General features: G+C 46.8%; 1 protein-coding gene across 5 annotated transcripts in view; it reads right to left on the minus strand.

Moving 5' to 3' along the window:
- Positions 1 to 14,372, minus strand: part of bcas3 (BCAS3 microtubule associated cell migration factor) — a 1,250,799-nt gene that overhangs the window by 539,081 nt on the left and 697,346 nt on the right. For all 5 annotated transcript variants that reach the window (XM_072469937.1, XM_072469940.1, XM_072469936.1 and 2 more), the window contains exons 21-22: positions 9,860 to 10,056; positions 1,595 to 1,692 (exon numbers count right to left, since the gene is read on the minus strand). In XM_072469937.1, the coding sequence (XP_072326038.1) occupies positions 1,595 to 1,692; positions 9,860 to 10,056 (295 nt within the window). The remainder of the gene's footprint in view (positions 1 to 1,594; positions 1,693 to 9,859; positions 10,057 to 14,372) is intronic.

The following is a 14,372-nucleotide window of genomic DNA, read 5'->3' on the forward strand; positions in this document are numbered from 1 at the left end:
TATAGTGCGGCGTGCCGCCGCCGACAGTGGGATTCTCCGTCCCACCAGCCGGCCAATGGTTTTTCCCATTGTGGGCAGCCCCACGCTGTCGGGAAATCCCCGGGCGTGGGTGGGCTGCCAGCGCAACGGAGAATCTCGCCAGCGGAGAATCCAGCCCAATATGTTCGTTAAAATTTGTAAAAATATTTCCGTGCTACATGTAGACTTCTAGATTGTTCCATATTTTTTGGGTGCTGAGGCATTTAGTAGCCCTGTACAGGGTCCGCCACTGCTCATTGAGGGCAATTTTAATGAATCCAGATTGTCAGCAGGCTGATGGGATCGGGTGCAACACCAGTTTTACATCTTGCCCAATTTTAATGCACATTAAAATCAATAGTCAATAATAGTGTGGCATTTAAAACCGGAAATCTGCCCCGGCCCTTGGAATTCCCACCTGGAGAGTCAGGCTAAAACTAACCCCTATGTTTAAAGGTGAGATATTTGAAAAACTGATTTTGTATAAGCTTATGTTGTTGCCATCTGTGTCTTAGATAGCTGAAATCTGAAATGTTACTGCTGTAACCTCTTGGTTCTTAATTTTTACAGTACTCTGCTTGGACAAGCCGTCCTCCAGGCACACCCTGAATATATCAGCAACACTCCTTGATTAACTCAGTAAGAGGCATGCTTGAGCGATGCAGTTTCAATTCCCGTGGCCAGTCTACTCCTGTCCCACAGTCGGAGACAGACAAAACATGCCCTTGAGAGGAAACAACAGTGTGAATGCCAATCGCATGATTTGAACTTGGATTCTATAGCTGAGGGTCATAGAGTTCTACGTGCTGAATCTACTGTTTATAACAGCTACATAAATAGTAACAGAGTGCACACACTTATGTTTTTGCAGGAAATACTGTCCAGAGGAACTTTTCATCAATCATTTACAGTATCACTGCACCCAAAGCAATTTTATCCTGATTTGAACATGCGATGAAAGGGCTTATCGGAAATGTACAAGAAAACAAAACACCGTTCTACTAAATTGTTGTCAGTTTACATGAAACTGAAGTTTATTCTGCCCACAACTTACATTCACAACAGGGATATGCTAATTGTGATCCAACTGAAATCCTGATATACACCAGTGCATATATCAGGAAGCTCCTCACCACTGGACCTTTACCAAGGGGCACCAGGAAGAAGAAAATCTCGACAACATGTCCATGCAACGAACATACTGAACAGTGGAAACTGAGTTCAGGAATTATTTCCATTGTTACAATTAACAAGGCAGAATTAGCTCGCTCTTCCATGCCAACAGCTGTGTCACCCTGTCAATATCCACTTATCCATCCATATGCACTACATGTGACCACAGTCAGCAGAATTTTATTCATATTCGACAAAACATTTACAGTAGAATATCCATGGTAAATATCTCATTGTTCATTTTTAAGATGGCTTGTGACACCATGAGGAAAATCAAAGGGGAAGGCTGCTGGGCCTGACCATCTTTATTGGAACATCACAAGTCTTAAATGAATAGAGTTCAACAGATGAAGATATTTCACCTCCTCCCCTGCCCAACACAATCCGTGGTTAGGTTTCCTACCTGATCCGGCATCAATCACCGTTGAAAGAGTTCTCCGATCAGCAATCACCCTTGATGACCCAGGCATGCTAACAGGCTCTGAGCGGACTGGTTGGATCCTGTCACCATAACACACATAAATAAGATATTAAATACTGTAACTGTTTTGGTAATCTGGTCTGTCATTCGCATTAATATTTCACCAGATTGACTTATTACGATCCCGGACCAGACCCCAACAGTGGCAGAAACCCCAATATTTTATTTGAATTCTGCAAGACTATGCGGAATGGATACTTTGCTCCAGGAGTGATTTCACGCAAAATAGGGATATGGTATATTAAAACAAACTGTTATTACTAACACAGTATTAAAATATCTTTAACATCACACAAAACATTGGCTTACAATTAAACGATGCTGATCAATACAATGACACAATAACCTTTAACTGCTATCTTTATTTCCACTTAAACAAACCCATCTCACGTCAACATCCACTTTTAAATACAATTAGCACTCAGGAATATTTGCTGTACGGAGACGTCTTGGATACGGCACCTTGAGAAAGAGATATCTTTTGAGATTGCTTTAAAGAGATGGCTGACTCCCTGTCAGAATAATGCAGAATCTCTGGCTCTATTTCTTCCGAAACCTTCTCAGCTCACCTTCCACCCAAAAACTAACAGTGAAAGCCTCAACACCTGACTGCTTCCACCCCTGACTCCTCCCATTAACTACATTCTCACTAAGCTGAACATAATGTCTCTAATTAACTACTCCACAGGGAACCCTCTTAATATAAATAAAAGTCCTTTAGTCCAAACTTTTACAATGCTTTAATTACACCCCTGTCTCCAAAAAGCCTAGCTGTCTTTTAAACCAGGATTTTAAAAACATTACTGCAGCAGTCACACGCACTAACCCAGGCTTTTACCCCTTACTGCACCAAATACAAACATAATACAATATATCTGAAATTCCTATATTAATCACAGACTGGCGAAATCCCAGACCTGCATATACATAAACATCTCCCCCTGCCCCAACCCATATTTTGCTCCCAGCTCTTCCAGTCCTACATTCATCACAGACTGGAGTTTTGATTACGATACTGAATGTTCAAATCTTGACCCTAAATATATCCTATAACTTGACATGGCTAACTTCAACGTTCTGCCCAAGAAGAGGCCCTCAGAAATACAGTAACACCAAATGAAACCCACCCCCCTCTTTGCATGATGGACAGACTGAAAATGATGCCTCAAGACCTAAACCACCACGTATGGATTCTTCAAAGAATTGCAGAAAGAACTATCTCAGATCGTTTTACGTCGCTCAGTGAGTCACAGTCCTGCCTCTGTGTCAGAATATTTTGGATTCAAGCCCCATTCCAGAGATTTTTGCACATACAGAACAGAGGAATTGGTGGATTGTCAGAGGTGCTTTCTGCCAGTTAAGACATTAAACCGAGGTCCTGTTTAAACTCTCAGATGGATGTAAAAATCCCAAAGCACCATTTGAAGAAGAGCATGGGAGTTCCTCCAGGCAATGGGCAAGATCTTGCCGGCTGTTCATGAAGGCGGGATCGTCCAGTCCTGCCAACGTGCACCCCACCGCACGCTTCCCGGCAGTGTGGGGTGGGTTCAATGGGAAATCCCATTGACAGTGGCGGAACCAGAGGATCCTGTTGCTGGCCAAAGACAGGTCGTCACCTGCCACCGAGAAACATGCCGTGGGGAGGCCAGAGAATCTTGCCCAATCAACAACACTAAAACAGTTTATCTGTTCATCATCATTGCTGTCTGTGGGATCTTGCTGTGCACAAATTGGCGCTTGCATTTCTTATGGCAGACACTTCAAGAATATTTCATTGATTGTCAGACATTTTAGGGCATCCTATGGTTATGAAAGTAACTATATAAATACAAGTTATGATGGCCCCGGGGAAATATTCCGGCAGTCTGGTAGTAGTAGCGACGCTGAAAATCTGGAGGCAGTTGCACCAACACTTTAGGTTGTGGGCAGGGTCAAGGGAAATGCTGATTCGAGGGAATCATAGATTTGAGCCAGGGAAGTGGGGTGGAGTTTTCAGAGATGGGGGGAGAGGGGAGTCAGGGCACTAAAGGATTTGTTTTTGTTTTTAGAGGGCTGGAGGAACTGGGGGCGAAATATGGATTGGGGCAGGGGCAGATGTTTAGGTATATGCAGATCCGGGATTTTGCCAGGAAGGATATACAGAGCTTTCCGATGACGCCGGCCCTCACACTCTTGGAATCGGTGCTGACGACAGGGGGAGTGAAGAGGGGGGTGGTGTCGGTGATTTAAGGGGTAATTCTGAGAGAAGATAAGACATGGCTGGAGGGGATTCAGACAAAGTGGGAGGAAGAGTTGGGGGATGGAATGAAGTAGGGGTTGTGTGTGAGGTGCTCCAGAGGGTGAATGCGTCAACTTTGTACGCGAGGTTGAATTGATACAGCTGAAGGTGGTGTACAGGGCGCACCTCACAAAGACGAGGATGAGCCGACTCTTTGAGGGGGTAGATGATGTTTGTGAATGCTGTGGGGGAGAGGGGAGGGGGGGGGGGAGGGGGAGGGGGGGTGCGCAAATCACGTTCATATGTTTTGGTCCTGTCCGAAACTGGAGGGGTATTTGAGGGAGGTCTTCAGGGTAATCTCAAAGGTGGTGCATATGAAACTCGAACCGGGTCCCCTTGAAGCCATATTCGTGGTGTCGGATAGGCCGGGATTGGAAGCGGGTGCGGAGGCAGATATCTTAGCCTTCGCCTCGTTGATTGCCCGAAGTCGGGTCCTGTTGGGGTAGAGGTCAGCTTCTCCACCCTGTGCCCTGGTGTGGCGGTGGGGAAGGGATCTGCTGGAGTTCTTAACACTCGAGAAAGTGAAGTTGGAGTTAAGGGGAAGGATGGAAGGGTTTGACAATTCATGGGCTTGTTTATTATGAATTTTCAAGAATTGGATGACATTGAACATTAGCGGGGGAGGGGTTGGAGTATATGTGTTGTTGGTGACTATGTATGGGGTGATGATGGATTCCTGATTCTTTTTTTGGGTGTTTGTATTTAAAATGTTGAGGGTTGTTTGGGGGTTGGTGGGTTGAAGGGATTGTTGACTAGGGGATTGACATTGTATTTGTTATTGTTGATTATTTGTTGGTGGGTGTAAATTTGATGAAAATGTGAAAAAGGAGAATGAAAATATTTTTAAAAAATAAATAAATACAAATTATTTATTTCCTTTCAAGGCAGTACTAGATGTTCAGCAACGATATTTATCCTGCTTCCCTATCCTGTTCTAGATAATGCAGCAAGCAGAGTAAAGGGTGTATTTTGTCAGGCTAAATCACATTTCAAAAGTCCGAGCATTAGATTTGAGCAAAAGGTTGCAACATATAAGCAAGTGAGTGGTCACGAATGGACTACTGCATTTTGAAGAGAATTGAATGTGCTTTACAAATGGAGGTGTAGCTGTCACATAGTCATAGTCATAGTATTTATGTTCAGATTCAGAGAGACCACCAAAGTACAGACGCCATTTCTGGTGCAGAAGAGATGGCGTTTGAGATAATATGCAGAAACATCTTTAACCCATGTAAAAGGAGGACTAGAGTGTTCAAATTATACTGCACTTGAACTGGAATAGTTCAAACAACGGAATCTTTCTTCCAGCATTCCCAGGGTGTGCACACAATAATTCCAGGGATGGCAGTCTGTGTTGTCTCTCTTTTCTGCTGTTGTGCAATGGTTTCTAATCGGGGTCTCAGCCACAGTCTACTTAGAACCACCTGTTCATTTTCAGGCACTGGGGGCTGCTTTCAAATAGAATCGTTGTGACAGCTCTTGGCATAATGGACACCAATGTACAGGGTGTGGGGTGGTATTTAATGGAGATGACGGGTCCCTTGCCCAATCAAGCATGTAAATGGAAAGCAGCGTGACTTCCCTGAGATCAAGGATCAACCACCAGATTTGCCACGGGGAGGGCATTAACGTCCGCCAGAAATTTCTGTACCCTGAGATGAGCGACATACTTTTGAAGTTGAAGCCTTTCTTGGTGGTGCCTGCATTGGAATTAATCCGTGGAACCTGGATTCCATTGATAAAATCCTGCAACCTGGAAATAAACAATCAGCTGATGTTTTCCTTTCAGTGAAAACGTGGTTGGGTGTTTTCCCGAGAAATATGGCATTAATCATTTGTTTTATTCAGCATTGTGTTGCAGAATGGCCTATCTGGCAGATGTCTCCTTCAGTGTCTCTTTTGTTTAGAAGAGGCATTCCACTCATTGGGCAGTTAAAGTAGCTTAGTCATTGCCTTTCTCATGAAATAGAATGCAGGGGCGTCATTCTCCGACCCCCCGCCGGGTCGGAGAATGGCCGTAGGCCGCCGTGAATCCCGCACCCGCCGAAGTCTCCGGTACCGGAGACTGGGCGGGGGCGGGAATCGGGCCACGCCGGTTGGCGGGACCCCCCGCTAAACCTGGTATTTACCGGCGGGACCAGGCGGCGTGGGCGGGCTCCGGGGTCCTGGGGGGGGGCGCGGGGCGATCTGGCCCCGGGGGGTGCCCCCACGGTGGCCTGGCCCGCAATCGGGGCCCACCGATCCGCGGGCGGGCCTGTGCCGTGGGGGCACTCTTTCCCTTCCGCCTCCGCTACGGCCTCCACCATGGCGGAGGCGGAAGAGACTCTCCCCACTGCGCATGCGCAGGAAACTGACAGCGGCCGCTGACGCTCCCGCGCATGCGCTGCATTTCTGCGCCAGCTGGCGGGGCAACAAACGCCATTTCCGCCAGCTGGCGGGGCGGAAATCCCTCCGGCGTCGGCCTAGCCCCTCAATGTTGGGGCTAGGCCGCCAAAGATGCGGAGCATTCCGCACCTTTGGGCCGGCGCGATGCCCGTCTGATTGGCGCCGTGTTTGGCGCCAGTCGGCGGACATCGCGCCGTTGGGGGAGAATTTCGCCCCAGATCTCCTCTAACCTACCCAAAAACATTGGTCTTTGGTCAGGGGCTGGTCTGAATAAGCCTAATACATAATTTTCCTGAGGATATGTGCAAAACACCAGATGGGCCTAAGGGAGGGAAATGATTATTTTCCCCGGGGTCTTGCAGAGTATGAGCTCTCCCGCGAGGGGCAAGGGATATCGATTACCCCCTGTATAGAAGTTCGGCTAGTAAGGCACCGACGAGAACAGGAAACCGGTAGGGATCTACCGCAAAGTGTATATATTGTGTAAATAAAACTACGTTTCTTTGGGCACAATCTAACCAAAAGGTTTCTAAGTGTCACTTGTGGTGGGCTTTGCTGGGAGTTTACCATGGGCTCTGCCGGCGAGTCCCCTCCCACTATCTAACCACATTTAGTCACTTCTTTAGGCCCTGGGGAGTTTCTTACCGGTTTAGCCCATTTTCATCACTGGGGAACTGAACACGCTGGACTACCGGCTCCTCAGACATCGGTCCGCCATTTTGAAATGGTGCCACGATCTCTAAGTGAGCTTGTGGATTCCCCACCCCCCACCCATGGCCTGAGTCACCCCCCACTCATATCGGCATTGCCACACATCGCTCCCCCCCCCCCCCCCCCAAATGATGACACCCCGCTCTGGGTTGCTGAGATCCCCCCCTCTACAGGCGTTCCCCAGCCCCCTCTTTCAGGCCCCCCCTTTCTAGGATCCGACCCCAACTTTTCAGAGGACCCTTTGTACAGGTCCTGCATTGCCCCACCCTTCATTCACCCCTCATCCTCAGGCATGGCCCTCCTCAGGCCCTGGCCCTTGTCCATGCCACCCTGACACCTGGGCACCTTGGCACTACCACCCTGGCACTGCTTCTGCCAGCTTTGCAGTGCCATGCTGGCATTTTGTCAGTGTCAGGGTGGAAGTGCCAAGATGGCAGTGCCAAGGTGCCTGCGTTCCAGGGGGATATCCAGCAACCCCCCCCCCCCCAACCGCCCTTCCACCTGGTCCACGTTTGTGTGGAGCAGTACTGAATGATGCCCGGCTGGGAAATCCCTGGGGAGGATGTTAGATAGGGATTAGGGATTCCTTAACGATATGGAGATTTGCCTTAATTGGTGATTATTGTTTTCTCGTCACATCTGGGTGGGATCTGTTTCATGCCAACGGGAGCGGTCCTCTTGAATCGGAAACCGATTGGCACTTGCTGTGGATCCCAATTTGGGCCTTTCCCATGATCTAACCAGCTTGCTCCGATCTGCGCTGGGCATAACGCGGCCGTTAAATCACAACCTTTATTTTATTCAGTGTGGACTACCCATGTTCTTATTAAAATATGTCCTGAGGAATTGGTCCACTTCAACCAATTCATGCAGTGACTTCACTATAACTTGCATTACAACAGTAATTACTAAAACTATAGCAGCATGCATCTTGGCTTGAACTAAAAGGCAAAAGTCGACATGGACCATGAGACATACATTCGGCCCACCATTCAATCATGGCTGATATGTTTCTGATCCCCATTCTCCTGCCTTCTCCCGATAACCCCTGATCTCCTTATTAATCAAGAACCTGTCTATCTCTGTCTTAAAGACACTCAGTGATTTGGCCTCCACAGCCTTCTGCGGCAAAGAGTTCCACAGATTCACCACCCTCTGGCTGAAGAAATTCCTCCTCACCTCAGTTTTAAAGGATCGTCCCTTTAATCTGAGGTTGTGCCCTCGGGTTCTAGATTTTCCTACTTGTTGAAAAATTCTCCCCATGTCCACTCTATCTAGGCCTCGCAGTATCCTATAAGTTTCAATAAAATCCCCCCTCATCCTTCTAAACTCCGAAGAGTACAGACCCAGAGTCCTTAACCACTCCTCATATGACAAGTCCTTCATTCCAGGGATCATTCTTGTGAACCTCCTCTGCCTCCAAAGCCAGCACATCCTTCCTTAGATACGGGGCCCAAAACTGCTCACAATACTCCAGAAGAAGAAATCTTGGGCGAGATTCTCCGACCCCCCGCCGGGTCGGAGAATCGCCGGGGCTGGCGTGAATCGCGCCCCCGCCGGTTGCCGAAGTCTCCGGCACCGGATATTCGGCGGGGACGGGAATCGCGCCGCGCCGGTTGGTGGGACCCCCGCGCAATTCTCCGGCCCGGATGGGCCGAAGTCCCGCCGCTAAAATGCCTGTCCCGCCGGCGTAGATTAAACCACCTACCTTACCGGCGGGACAAGGCGGCGCGGGTGGGCTCCGGGGTCCTGGGGGGGGGCGCGGGGCAATCTGGCCCCGGGGGTTGCCCCCACGGTGGACTGGCCCGCGATCGGGGCCCACCGATCCGCGGACGGGCCTGTGCCGTGAGGGCACTCTTTCCCTTCCGCCTTCGCCACGGACTCCACCATGGCGGAGGCAGAGGAGACTCCCTCCAATGCGCATGCGCGGGAATGCCGTCAGCGGCCGCTAACGCTCCTGCGCATGCGCCGCCTGGAGATGTCATTTCCGCGCCAGCTGGCGGGGCACCAAAGGCCTTTTCCGCCAGCTGGCGGGGCGGAAATTCGTCCGGCGCCGACCTAGTCCCTTAAGGTTGGGGCTCGGCCCCCAAAGATGCGTAGCATTCCGCACCTTTGGGGCAGCGCGATGCCCGACTGATTTGCGCCGTTTTGGGCGCCAGTCGGCGGACATCGCGCCGTTTCCGGAGAATTTCGCCCCTTATTGTAAATTCAATTTACACTTCAATAATGAATCCAACAACAATAAACTAGTCTAAAGGTATACCCCGATGTGGGTAAAGCCATTTTCCTGGCTCGCTCCCACTTTACATGGGTACGGTAAGGTAAGGTTGCCATAGTCCCAGATGACCGTAGGCCGCTTTCCCCTTTGAGGGGGAGAGCTGACTGGTGGTGGTTTAACCTGAGATCACCACAACTCAGGCGAGGAGCAAGGTTGAGTTGGCGGGGCCTTCATGGATAACCTCAGCCGGTACGGGAATTGAACCCACGTTGCTGACCTTGCTTGACATCACAAACCAGCTGTGTAGCTAACTGAGCTAAACCGGCCCCCGGTTTACATGGGTAATCATCATGTTAAAAACAGAGCCCCACTAAAACGTGTGAAATTCAACATGGTACGTCTTTTGCACGTTTGAAATACTGAAATTATGCTTGCCATCCCATAGCACAGCTTCATTTCCTCATCCAAAATTGTAGGCTGGGAGGAATTCAGGCACATGAGATGAAGGAGCAGATTTCGCAACACCAATGAAACCCTGTACCACTGGCAAGGTTCAGAAAAGCAGGGTTCCACATGCTTTGATTAACTTTCTTACCTCAGGCTATTGAGTTCTAGATCATCGGTATCAAAGTCCATGAGAGGCTGTGGTATATCACAGGGTCCATGTGATTGAAGTACTGAGGAACTGGAGGAAATCACTGTTGTTTGTCCTGAAGGATGGATGGTCTTGAACTGAAACTGTGGCCCCATCCACAGACGCCTATGGGGTCCTGTGTGTGTCACAATCTCAACCTGGAAATAAACAATCTAAGTTAAAGAGACAATGCAGTGGAAGCCATGGGAAACATGTCTATGAATTGTGGGCAGAATAATATACACAGGCATCAGCAAAACAGGTGCATTGGAGTAACATATTAGCAGAAAAGTTAAAAATAGTTGCATTTATCTGTCACTTCATCAGATTTGAGAAACACCCCAACCATGTTGCCAGATGGAAGATGGCACGCTTCCTTGCAGTGCAACCTTTGGGTGAGGGGCGGGGACGGACGGGTCATGACAAGTGATTCTCATCTTTCCACTTTGGCTTTGCAAAGGGTGTATATTCCTTTGTCTGGGTTCTAGAGGTTGTTAATGTTCTAACCATTAAGAATTTGAAAGGAGGTTGCAGGGTCCTTTGTCCGGTCAGACTAGGAGACTCGGGTGGCCAGGCCTTGCTTGTGAAATGTACACGGCTGCTGTATCATTCCCTTTGAGTTTGGTCTCTGAATCCCACAGAATCATTAGCGTCTCTTCAGAGATAACAAGGTGTTAGCTTCTCTGATGCTGCCAGAAAGCTGCCTTTTGTTCAGGATTACAGCCAGACATGGCTTCAGCGATTTTAAAAAGCATGCTGGGTGCCGTCACCTGCCTGTTCACAAACCAACAACCCAAAACTGAACATCTCACAGAACTATACAGCATTGAATAAGATCATCTGGCCCATCATGCCTGTGCTGGCTTTTTAAAAGAGCTGCTGTAGAATTAGTCCCATACTACTACTGTGGAACTAGAAAATAGAAGTGCTGTATTCACTGCTCCAATTCATAAAACTAAATTTGTAAACTGAGGCAAATAGCGCTCATTTTACGCACAACACACAAGCTGGGGCTGGTTTAGCACAGGGCTAAAGAGCTGGCTTTCAAAGCAGACCAAGGCAGGCCAGGAGCACGGTTCAATTCCCGTACCAGCTCCCTGAACAGGCCCCAGAATGTGACGACTAGGGGTTTTTCACAGTAACTTCATTTGAAGCCTACTTGTGACAATAAGCGATTTTCATTTCATTTCAAATTTTCATTTTCACGACAGATGTTCTGGAGAAGCACAATCTCTTCAGAGATTTAACTGAGAATATTTTCTGTTTCTCCTCCAACCACGGTCAGATTGACCTGCCTTTACACAGCAGAGTCAAGTTAGATCTGATGGGAGTCATCCAATGCACAATTAGTAAACTAAAACTTCCGCCATGTATGAAAGAACCCACCGCAGTCATGTCAGCACATCAAAGGAATACTTTCCTCCCGCTGTGAATATTTAAAAAATCTTGTACCAGATGCAGTCGCACTAAGTATTAGAAGATTATGATCAGACAAAAAGGGGCGAGTGTTCATGTTGACCCGAGTGGTATTCTTCAGTTCAAATATCCATGGGTGTTGCAGCACTGAAGTGGCCATAAACAAGGCCGTGGATGTTTCCTCAGTTCCTTCAAGTCACATTTGCTGAAATCATCAACAACCACCAATTCTAAGAACGCCTGCTCTCCAGGCCCCTGCCGATTCTACTCTGTTACTGTCTTCCAGAAAAAGAAATGTGAGTACTGTAGGTCAGCTCAATTTGGATCTCCCCCTCCCACCACCATCTCAGCTTTCCCGGGACCTAATCAATGATTCGGATGAAGGAACCGAATGTATGTTTTCTAAATTTGCTGATGACACAAAGTTAGGTAAGGAAGTAAGTTGGCAAGGGCAGGTAAAGAATCTACAAGGGGATATAGATAGGTTAACTGAGTCGTTACAAATTTGGCAGATGGAGTATAACATGGGAAAATGTGAATTGCCCACAGGAATGACACAAAAGTAGTATATTATGTGAATGGAGAGCGACAGCAGAACTCTGTGGTACGGGCCATCTGAGCATTCTTAAACATGAATCACAAAAAATATGTATGCAGGTTCAGCAAAAGAATAGGAAGGCAAATGGATTTGTTGGTATTTATTTAAATGGGAATCGAGTATAAATGTAGGGAAGTTTGGTTAGAGTTGCACAGGGTCTTAGTGAGACCACATCTGGAATACTGTGTACAGTTTCGGTCTTCTTACTCAAGGAAGGATATAACTGCATAGGAATCAGTTCAGAAAAGGTTCATGGTTCGTGATGCAGAGCAAGGCTAACAGCGCAGGTTCAATTCCTGTACCGGCTGAGTTTATGCAAGTTGGCCTCGCCTTCTCAACCTTTCCCCTCGTCTGAGGTGTGGTGATCCTCAGGTGACATCACCACCAGTCAGCTCTCCCCCTCAAAGGGAAAAGCAGCCTAAGGTCATCTGGGACTATGACGACTTTACCTTTTACCTGGGATGAAGGGGTTATCATATAAAAAAACGTTCAGCAGGTTGGGCTGATACTCCTTAGAGTTTAGAATAAGGGGTGATCTTATCGAAACATATAAGATATTGAGGGGACCTGGCAGCTGAACGCTGAGAAGACATTTCTCCTTGTCACAGCATCAAGAACTAGGTTGAGGACATAGTTTAAAAATTGGGGGCTTCCATTTGAGGCTGAAGTAAGGAGAAAATTCTACCCCATCATTTCTTTGTCTGCATTCGATGGAACAACCAGTTCAACAGTAACAGTTGGCTATGGCTTCAGTGAAAACTGCATAAGCATTTCACCTAAAACACCATTCCAAATGTAATGCCACTTTATTTACATTTACTCGATTACAGTGACTCTACAATTCAGTTTCCTCTGTGCAGCATCTTCCACTTATTTAAGCATATTTAATATAACAAATTGTCTAAAGGAAATTCACAGGAACGTCATTGAACACAATTTGACAGCAAGCCACATAAATTGATATTAGGCTCAGAACTTAAGACAAATTGCAGAGCTCAGAACTTTGCAGCTGAAGGTACGGTGGATGTGCAAGAAAATATAGACTTTTTACGTGTTTATAGCCCTGTATGCAGGCTCAGTTGCTCTAGGGTTGTCAATTCACAGTATGCCCAGTCTAGGAGTCAGAGAACTCCACTAGAGAAGATGTTCATGCTCCTGTTATCTCAGCTCGAAAGCATTTTGGATTCCCGGGTATAATGAAACAATAGCAGGTACACTGGAGCTAATAAGAGCATTTTTCCGCTGATGTACCACTGTGAGTGAGGCTTTATGGAGCAAGTGCAGTCTCTTTAAATTTGACAACTCTATCCTGGAATTACAGTGATGGAATGCTGGGAAGGTAAACCTAGAAAAAAACAAATAATACAAAAGTGCTTGTATTTATGTAACACTTTTCTCAGCCTCAGGATTTCCCTCAGAACGTTGCAGCCAATGCGGTCTTTTTGAAGTGAAGGCACTGTTGCTGGAAAAGTCACGGCTAATTTGTGCACAGCAAGATCCCACATATAGCAATGTGACAATGGTGATAATCTGTTTCTTCAGTGATGTTGGTTTAGGGATCAATGTATAAATAAGGATGAACTTCACAATCTCCTTTGAAACAGTGACATGGCTACCTCAGTGAGCAAAAGGCCCTCAGTCTCAGCTGAAAGGCAGTGCTGCTCTGACTGCACGGGAGTGTTAAACTGGGATTATGTGCTCAAGACTGCTGTTGGATTTAAACCTGCAACTTCTGACTCAGAGGCAAGAATGTTACCAACTTGCCACGCTGACACCACTATTAATTAACTCTCTGGTCACAAGGCCAGATAATTTCAGCACACACACTGAGTTCTTGGTAATCAGCAGCAAATTATTTCCCAATAGATTATTTAGTGATTACAACTCTTCAAATACAGAGGTTGCCATGTTTAATTCACACATTTCTCATGGATGTCCACCACAATAGCTGCCTAGGAAAATTAATTGACCGAATGAAACAATTCCATTAATAAACAATGTACGAAAAGCATTCATTATACAAATATAAAAAAGATACCTCGGACTGAATCTCATATTGGGGTTCGGATGATAATTCTAATTCTAGATTGCTTAAATTTCTCTCATTTTATGATGTCATCTGAAACCTTTAATTAGATTAATGGTCTGTCATCACTCCCAGGTATCCATCATTCTATACTTAAATCGCCTGATCCAGCCTAAAACACATATCTGGGCCAATATTTACTTTTAACAGATGTACCAGAACCCCTTGAGTAAACTGATGGCCCAGAATTACTAAACCAACTAAATGTTTCAATTAGATTCCAGTCTGTAATTTACACCCAGTCACCTGTTGTTCGATATATGAACCATTTGACCCCCTAATTAGATTCTAGCCTGTAACCCACTCCTGAACAATTTGAACCCCTTGAATAGATTATGGGCACGATTTAACCACTGCCTTGCGCCTGGCATAGG

The sequence above is a fragment of the Scyliorhinus torazame genome, chromosome 12, assembly GCF_047496885.1.
Source record: "Scyliorhinus torazame isolate Kashiwa2021f chromosome 12, sScyTor2.1, whole genome shotgun sequence".
NCBI classification, from domain to species: Eukaryota; Metazoa; Chordata; class Chondrichthyes; order Carcharhiniformes; family Scyliorhinidae; genus Scyliorhinus; species Scyliorhinus torazame.